At 41.6% G+C, this 9830-nt stretch overlaps 1 protein-coding gene across 1 annotated transcript in view; it reads left to right on the forward strand.

Moving 5' to 3' along the window:
- EIF4E (eukaryotic translation initiation factor 4E) overlaps positions 1–9830 on the forward strand; it is a 52444-nt gene continuing 42614 nt past the window's right edge. The window contains exon 1 of the mRNA XM_069094269.1: positions 1–137. Coding sequence (XP_068950370.1) covers positions 120–137 — 18 coding nt within the window. The 5' untranslated portion in view covers positions 1–119. The remainder of the gene's footprint in view (positions 138–9830) is intronic.

Consider the following 9830-nt stretch of genomic DNA (forward strand, 5'->3'; position numbering starts at 1 on the left):
CCGGGCCAAACGGACACGTTCGTCACGTGGGGGGCTACCGGCCAATCCGGTTTGAATTTCATTTTTTTACTCTCACCCCCCCCCCTTCAGGAGCGGTTGTCTGATCAGATCGATCTAAGATGGCGACTGTGGAACCGGTGAGTGTTGCCTTCGGGGGCCCCCCCCCCACCCCCTACCGGGTCCCCGCGCCCGGTTCCCCTGGGGCCCGGGAGACTCCGCGGGACGGCGCTTCCAGCGCGCACGCAAACTCCTCGCCGCCCCCTCCCCCTCTGTCGGGCGCTGACCCCCTGGTGGCGGCGGCGGCTGGGGGCGCCGGGGAGGCGGCGGTGGCGTGTAGCGCACACATTCTAGTGGGGGCAGGCGAGACTGAGAGAGCAGAGGTGGGGGAGGGGCGGCGGGGAGCCTGCGGTGGTGGGAGCGCGAGCTGCCTGGAGGGGAAAGGGGGGAGGGGCCGGGTGGGGAAGTTGCGGGACTCGGGGCTGGGGGGGCCCAAGCTGGGGGGGTGGGGAGGCGGCGGGCTGGGGGCGAGCGCGTGAGGCTCGCTTGTGACTCGGGGCGAGTGTGGGCGGCGGGGCCGCCGGCTGCCGTGGGGGCGTGCGCCGGCCATCCGCGAGGTGTCGGGGGTTGGTGGGGAGGGCGGCGGCACGCGCGGAGGGCCCGGACCACGCCGGCCGCCGGGGTCGGGGAGCGCGCGCCAGCCGCCGGCCGGGCTTGGCGGCGCGTGGGGCCGGGCGCGGGGGGCGGCTCCGCCTCGCGATGCGCGAAGGCGGCTCTTGGGGGGGAAGGAGCGTGCGAGGCCCGGGCGGGAGCACTTTGTGTGCGCCCCTCGGCGCCGGCCCCGGCGGGCCGAGGGGAGGGGGCGCAGCCCTGAGCCTCGGGCTTTAGGCTGCCCTCCATTCATTCAGCCTTGCCCCCGGTCTGCGCATTGCGCATGCCTTGGCCGAGGGGGAAGGAGGCCGGAATCCTCCGAGCCCGAGGGACGGGGAGCTTGGGCCGCCGGGCTGCCCCGGGGAGGGCGGGACTTGTGGCGGAGCTGGCTCTTCATTTCTCCCCACCTCCCTCGCTGCCCTCCCGGGCAGTGTCAGGCAGGCCCCGTTTTAGACTGTGAGCTCGGCTAGGAGAGGCACCACACTTGGCCGCGTCTCCCCCCAAAGGGAGGCTGAAGCATGTGTCACCGTGCGGGGCTTGCCATCTGCCCTCCTGGCTGGAACCTCTCGAGCCCCTACGTGGCAGTTAAATCTGTAAAACACCCAGACTCTAAAACACCTCGGGGATCAGTGGACCGCCCTGGCAGTTTTACGGCAAATGACTTAAAACCTTAATAATTCTGTAGGAACTTTTTCCTCTACAGTGAGCAGTTCTCTCCATTTCATTCCTAGTCCCCCACCCCAAGTTGTGTTCTGTCGTGCTTGTTTTGTATTTAGAAAAGTAGTTGCAGTTCTGAAAGGGACCTTATTATTGAACACACTGGTTTTCTTCTGGTGATGGAAAAACCTATTACCTAACCTGTGTACTAACATTGAAATTGCTTTATTTTTTATACACACGTACATGTGATTTGAATGGAGCTCATTTTATATATGAGAAAACTGAGGTACAGAGGTGTTAAAAGATGTGGCCTATTAAGTATATGAAGGAAGATCTTCCATCTAGGTACTCAACTCGAAATTCAATGCTTTTCCTAATATGCCTTATTACTTTGTTTTGGGCTTTCTTAATAAATAATTCCCCCAGACATGCACAGAATAGGTTTTTTTAGTAGTCTTAATTGCTTCTACACCACATTGATGCTTTTTGATAAAGAGTTGGTGACAGTGTAATTTGTAAGACAAATGTTGGGGAATAAATTTGTTAGCTTTAGAACTCAAGGTTCTGCAACAAAAAGAGAAGCAGAATATTTAATTTTACTTATTAACAAAGCATTAACTTTTGAAATATTTGCAGGTTCTTATATCTATTTCAAATTGGACCTTGTGTAGCATCCTCTGTACAGGGTTACCCATGGAGCCAAACTAGTAATAATAATAATAAATAAACTATAAATAATAATAAACTAGTAATAAAAATAATAGTGTAATTCCACGAAGAATTATTAATATTTGGGGGTTTTCAAAACTATACAGCATTGCTTTGATTACCACACAGCCAGTACTAATTCAGAGAACAAATTAAACAGTTCTGGATTTCGTTCTACCAGATCTGCAGCCTATAATTTGAAAAACTAGTATGTTGATTCAGGGCTGATTCAAGTGGCTTGGGAGTCTCACAATGAGCATTTACTACTATGATTTCTTTCTACCTGTTCTCTTTTCAAGTAGGCATTTAGAAAGCTTCTATGTATCTGGATTACACCAAATAATGAATCATTTGAGTTTTGATACTACTTTTGTAACATTTGATCTTAAGGAAACGTAGACATCAAAAATATGTAACCTTTTGGTTTAGGGTTTACAAAATATCAATGTGATAGTGTTTTCAACTCTGAAACAGAGTTATTAATATCTAAATATTTGAGAACAATGTAAAGTTTTGTCTAATGAAAATGTATGTTGCTTTATTCTCATTCATGTTCTTTAAACTTAAATTCAGCCTATACATTTTCTTCATAGACTGCCAGATAGTTTTTAAAAAGTTTTACAAATAACTAATGTTCACCTCTGGTTTCAGTTTGTCTTGATTTAGTTTAGTAATGATGCTCCCTAAGCCACAACCTCCATTCTTTACCTCTGTAAATAGAATTATAATTTGAATCAGACTTCATTATAATGTTTTAAAGAAAACAACTTTTGTATAAAAATCTTAAATTCATCATGATTAAATCTTAAGCTAGCATTTTGTGCATATGTGAAATGTATTCTTCATGATTCAACTTCTCCTATGGCTGAGGACACCTGCCCCTTAAACACAAAATGTGTGAAACTTTCTTTTTCAGTTTTCCTTTGTGTAAAGAGAACATTTAATTATTTCATTTCTTGAGGGTTTTCTGTTGAAGTGAATTATTTGAAGTAAAATAATATTTTCCTCTTTTGTCCTTATTTCTTGAGGAGGCCACAACTAAATATTGCTGCGTGTATTTGATAGCTATTTTCCTTTTTGTGAGATTATCTTCCTTTTCTTTACTACTTAATGTAATCCTGTTGTATAATGTATAATAAAGTATTTTATATAATGTTAACTAATATAATAATATAAACCATTGATATTTGGGGGTTTTGGTTCTCTTTGACTGAAATGTCAAGTGCCTAATTCGGTATGGTGCATTGTAGGTACTTAATAAATTCTTGTTGAATACATTTCTGGATTTTTGGGGGTGGGACCTTTTATGGTTAAGGAACCTAGAGTCTGGTATGTGTAATTTCAGATTCTGAGTTGAAATCGGTTTATTAATCTCTTACTTTAGGTTGTCTTTCAGCCTAACTGTAATATTCTGTTACCCTGTTACTTAGAGAAACTTTGATTTCTTTTTCACTTTTTGTCATAGTTAGAAAAGCAAGTTCAGTGCTTCTACAGGTTTATTTGCTAGAGGAAAATACTGAAATTGCATGTGTTCATAATTTAATTCTCTAACTATGGGTAATGAATGCTGGTTGACTTGGCATACTTTGGTGCAAGTTTTTAAGGCATTCTTGTTTTAAAGAAAACAGCATATGAAAATTCAGATTTTTGTTATAAAATAGCTAAAGAGAGCATCTATTGAATAAAGTGAAATCATACCTTTAAAGTGGTTGGAATTGAACAGCATAGAAAATTTTAGCCAAGAACTAAATCTATTAAATTTATATGAAAATGGGTGAGTTTGATTAAGTATAATCAGTTCTGCAGTAGACTTCTTGTCATAGGATAATAGATTGAATATGGAAGGGACCTCCGAGTGCATCCAGTTCAGTTCAACCCCTTTATTTTATAGATGAAACTCTTGAAAGCCCATCAAAGTTAAGTGACTTGCACAGTCACTTAAACAGAGAAGGGACTTGAACCCAGGTCCTCTGACTCTTGTTCTTTTCACCATGTCGTGCTACCCTCTTTCTTCCCTGCTGTTCCTGGGACTTCAAAATTCATATCTGAAAGAACAATAATATTCCATTAAATAATAATAGCATTTATATAGCACTTTAATGTTTGCAGAGTGCTTTACAAATATTTTTTCATTTGATCCTCACAGACCAATTGGTAGGTGCTGTGATTATAATTATTTAGACTTACAGGTGAAGAAACTGAGGCAGAGAGTTAAGTGACTTGCCAAGAGTCATGCATATAGTAGCTTCTTGAGGGAGGATTTGAACTTGTCTTCCTGATACCCTGTGTTCAGTGCTCTTTATCCACTGTGCCACTTAGCTGCCTTCAAATACCACAGTTTATCAATCCCTGATTAATGGGCACTCATTTTGTTTCCATTTCTTTGTTATTAGATAAAAGTGTTGCTATGCATACTTTTGTATATATGATATTTTTCCTTCTGTCTTTGATCTCCTTGGGATAAATCCTGAATAATGTGTTATACTGAAACAAGTGGTGTATATATATAGTTTAGTGAACTTTCTGCCATGATTTCCTGTTGATTTTCAGAACAGTTGAGCCAATTCAGAGTCAGCTAGGTGATGAAGTGGTTAGAGTACAGGGCCTCAGCTCAAGAAGCCTCATCTTCCTGAGTTCAAATCTGGCCTCAGATGCTTCCTAGCTCTGTGACCCTGGGAAAATCATTTAAGCTCTGTCTTGCCTCAGTTCCTCATCTGTAAAATGAACTGGAGAAGGAAATGGACAAACACTCAAGTATCTTTGCCAAGAAAACACCAAATAAGGTCATGAAAAGTTGGACACAACTGAAAAAAATGCCTTAAAGCTTAACTTGGACCAAATCACAGTTTTACCAAGGTTGCTTTAAGACAACATGTTTTTAAATTTTAAATCATCCCTTCAATATTCACTACTTTGGTTTATTTGTTTGACTGATGAAAGCTCCAAATTTTAATTTATATTTTTGTGGTATTATTTAGAGCTTGTCTCCCAAGTCAGGAGTATCTGCATTCAAATACTTAGTCTGCTGCAGAGTGACTGTGATCCTGTCAAATCACTTTGTCTTGAAGCACTTACTCAAATATTTGTTAGCCAATATGTTTTTTATTTAATTATTAATATTTGAGTTGTCTTTTCCCTTGTTCCTGTTCTTCCCCTCTCTCATCTTCACTAATAGAATGTAGTCTCATTCAGAGAGGGTCTGTTTTCATATATTTTAATGTCTTTTTATCCTCAAGCATTGCTTTATGCAGTTCCATAAGACTTTTAAGTTGCAAGGAAGGTGCTAGCTTGCATTGATTGAGAGCAGATTTATTCTTCCTGGTGTTTCCTATGCAAAAGAAATCACAGGGCCAATTCTAGTCTCTTTTAATAGTGATTTGGATCATTCATATGTTTGTTGACAGTTTGTGTTTCTCTTAAAAACTGCCTGTTTGTATGATTTCCATATATATTCATTCATTCATTGGTGTGCTTCCTGAATTACGTTCCAACAGTTCTTTGCTAAGTCTCACATATCTCCATATCCAGCCCTTATCACTCTCCTGAGCCCCATTCCCCATCACGGATCCTCTGCAGAACATCTCTTAGCTGCCCCCATAGGCTTCTTATCCTTAACTTGTCCAAAATTGAATTTATCCCCTCTTGTACCCCAGCCTCCCCATGCTCAGCATCTCTTTCCCTTTGTCAGGGGTACCACCAATCTTCCAGTTACTGACGCTTACATTACAACCTTAGTCATTCTCTACTCTTCACTCTCCCGTGTTCTGAACATCCAATCACTGTGCTCCTCTTGCCATTTCTACTTCCACAAGCATCTCTTATGTTAATTTCCTCTTTAGTTACTCAACCATCACCACTTCTGAACTGTTCTACTACAGTGACTGCCTAATTATGTCCACAGAGTTGTTGATTGATATTCCTAAAGCACAGGTCTGGCCAAGTTACTCTCATGATCAAAAAGCTTTAGTGCTTCTTTGATTGTATCTAGGATAAAATAGGAATCCCTTTTCTGTGTGACATTCACAATGTAACTCCATCCTGTCTTTGTACACTGACTTTACATTGCTCCTGCCATATACTCTTACTTGCCAACCAGCTGACCTAGAGATTTTCTTTCCACAAGCTTCCATCTCTTGCCTCTGTGCCTTGTATAGGCTGCTCCTGAGTCCCTCCGTTGCTAGCGTGAATCCCTGACACACACACACCCTCCTCACCCCCTCCTATAATTTTTTTGTATTTACTTTATGTTGACTTTACTATTCCTTATATATAACATTTCATTGCCCACTTCTAATCCTTTGCATTGACTGTCCACTATTCCTGGAAAACCTTCTGTTCTTACTTTGGTCACTTCAAGTCCCAGCTCAAGACACAAATTTTTCTGATTACATAGTTGTTAGCTATTGGTGCCTGCTCCTCCCCCCTTTTCCTTGTGTATGGCATTTTATTGATATTGATATGTAAAGTAATGAGGGCAGGAGTTCTTGCACTTTTGTCTGTGTCACAGCACCTGGAATTTAATAAGCACTTACTCAAATATTTGTTAGCCAATATGTTTTTTATTTAATTATTAATATTTGAGTTGTCTTTTCCCTTGTTCCTGTTCTTCCCCTCTCTCATCTTCACTAATAGAATGTAGTCTCATTCAGAGAGGGTCTGTTTTCATATATTTTAATGTCTTTTTATCCTCAAGCATTGCTTTATCAATACTTTTGAACTGATTTGAATGTTTGCTGTAATTTTCCCAATCAGTAGCTTCCCTTCTTATTCTAGCTATCTTGATTTTTCTTGCAAAAACAAATTTTTATATATAATCAGAGTTGTCTCATCTTTTTGATCACTTTGACACTCTTGATTTTTTATTTTGTTTAGTTCTCTAAAGTAACCTTTTTGGTTGTTTGGTAGCATATTAACTAAATTAGTGTTATTTTAAAATATGTATTGGCAAAATTAGCAATGAATATTTTTGCAGTTAAGTTTTCCTTGATTACTATAAGGTGTTTTCCAGTTAATAGTGATGAGTATTTTTGGGTAGGTTAACTATGGAGGTATTTTATGCATTTTGTAGTTCTTTTTAATGGAATTTCTTTTTTCTCTTCCTCCTTTGATTTTGTTAAGTGTGTGTTTTTGTTTTCTGTGTCCATTTTTTGGGTATATTTTATATCCTGTTATTTTACTACAGTTATTTTTTTATGGAATCACTGAGATTCTTTAACTTCATGTCATCTAAATAGAAATAATTGATAACTTTGTTTCTTTGCCTCTGTTTATTCCCTTAACATAGCTAATTCTAGTGCTGTATGAAATAATAATGATAATGAACATCTTTGCTTTATCTCTGATGTTATTGGAAAGTCTTCTAGTGTTTCTCTTTTACAAAAAATGATAGTTTAGGGGTTCGGGGTATATTATGTTCATAAGACTACAGAGGTACCTAGTGGATAGAGCAGATCTGGAATAAGGAAGAGACCTGGATTCAACTCAGACATATTGACTGTGTGACCCTGGGCTAGTCACTTAATATCTCTGTGCCCTAGGCAGCTTCAGATTGTAGAGCCTTATGGTTACCAATCTCAGTTGACTGAGGGATTTCTTTATCTGGAGTACCTAATGCTAATGAAATCACTGGAATCCAGTCTTCCCACCCATTCTCCCAAATGCTTATCATATTAAAATTAATTTTATTCCCCTACTCTTTTTTTTCTTCTTTTTGGAGGGGGGAATGCAGGGCAATTGGGGTTAAGTGACTTGCCCAAGTTCACATGGCTGGTAAATGTTAAGTGTCTGAGTCTGGATTTGAACTCAGGTGCTCCTGACTCCAGGCCAGTGCTCTATTCACTACTGTACCAACTAGCCACCCCCACTCTTTTTTTTTTTAATGTTAGTAACCTAAATACTGCTGTACTCTGAGAAAGGCTTTTACAGCATCTGTTAGTATCTATAAATGAACCTTTGAAATAATAGAATGCTTATAATTGATGTGTTTCCTCTACTTGCAATATATAACTCCATATTTCTTAATTTTAATGAAGGTATACTATTGGGTGGTACTATTTACAAGTTCTGATTAAGTTGGTACTTGATGTTAACATTTGCTTTGGGGGGGGGCAATTGGGGTTAAGTGACTTGCCCAAAGTCACACAGCTAGTAAGTGTGTCAAGTGTCTGAGGCCGCATTTGAACTCAGTTCCTCCTGACTCCAGGGCTGGTGCTCTATTCACTGAGCCACCTAGCCACCCCTATCATTTGTGATAAAAAAAAAAAAAGTTACTTATTTATTTACTTTAGTTTACAACATTTAATTCCATAATCCCTTGAGTTCCAAATTTTCTCCCCTGCCTCTCTTCCCCCTCCTCCCCATGGGGTGTAATCTGATATAGGTTCTACAGATACCTTCACATTAAATATTAGTTAAGTGGTAAAGAATAATTATAACCAATGGAATAAACAACAAGAAAGAAGGAGCAAAACAAAAAAATAGAGGGCAAGTAGTTTGCTTCAATCTACATTCAGACTCTGTAGTTCTTTTTCTGGATGTGGATAGTCCTTTCCATCATAAGTCTTTTGGAGTTGTCTTATAACCTTGCATTGCTGAGAGGAGCCAGCCTATCAAGATTAGGTACAATGTGTCTCTAATTGTATACAGAGTTCTCCTGGTTCTGCTGTCCTCACTCAGCATCAGTTTATATGTCTCTCTGTCCCAGTTATTAAGAAGTCGGTCTGCTCCTCATTTCTTATAGCACAATAGCATTCCGTTACATTCATATACCACAACTTGTTTAGCCATTCCCCAATTGATGCATATCCCCTTGATTTCCAATTCTTTGCCATCATAAAAAGAGCTGCTGTAGGGGTGATTAGGTGGTGCAGTGAATAGAGCACCAGCCCTGGAGTCAGGAGGACCTGAGTTCAAATTCGGCCTCACACACTTGACACACTTACTAGCCGTGTGACTTTGGGCAAGTCACTTAACCCTAATTGCCCTGCCTTCCCCCTCCAAAAATCGGGGGAAAAAAGTTGCTATAAATATTTTTGAACATATGGGTCCTTTTCCCACTTGTATGACCCTTTGGGATACAGCCCTCAAAGTGGTATTGCTGGGTCAAAGAGCATACACATTTTATAGCCCTTTGGACAATAGTTCCAATTTGCTCTCCTGTTGCGGGCGTCTGCCTTCACAACAGATCTAGACGACTAGCCCCACGGCCCTCTCACTTACCCATCCCGGGTCTTCGGTCGTCACCGGCCCCTCACGGGGAAAAACACCAGACAGAAGGCGGAGGAGTGAAGCGGGGTGGTTTATTCTTCAACAGTTACATGGCGGAGAGAGAGAGAGCGCCCTCTCACACAAGAAAATATATAGCGAATCCGAGCCAATCACATCGCAGTTTTACATTTATGGCCTTATATGGTGATCACCCCCATGGCCTATATGGAGATCACCCCATATTCATTCAAAGCAACCATGGCACCACCCAAAAACCCCTCCCCCTCCCCCATCAACTCCCCTTTTTTCTTTAAAGCAAACGAAAATTCTATATGCCAAAAGAATCGGCAATGCAAACTGCTAAACTTCTCGCTACAGGCGACACAGGTGACCATGCTTCTTGCCCGAAGGACCACGGAAAAATCCCATTACCACTCAGGGGTCCTGTCCCAAGGACTCTGACGTGCGGTGCGGGGGCCTCTGGCTTAGGTCACCTCCGATTCACTCGAACCTTACCCGTCCTAGGACACCGACACCCTGGTTCCTGTCTTAGGCGGCCGAGGAGGGAGGAGTTGCCCGTCATGGAGTCACCCCCGTCTTACCCCAGG

This window comes from Petaurus breviceps, unplaced genomic scaffold, assembly GCF_028583685.1.
Source record: "Petaurus breviceps papuanus isolate PSGF00001 unplaced genomic scaffold, PetGlider_PUasm1.0 126, whole genome shotgun sequence".
NCBI lineage: Eukaryota > Metazoa > Chordata > Mammalia > Diprotodontia > Petauridae > Petaurus > Petaurus breviceps.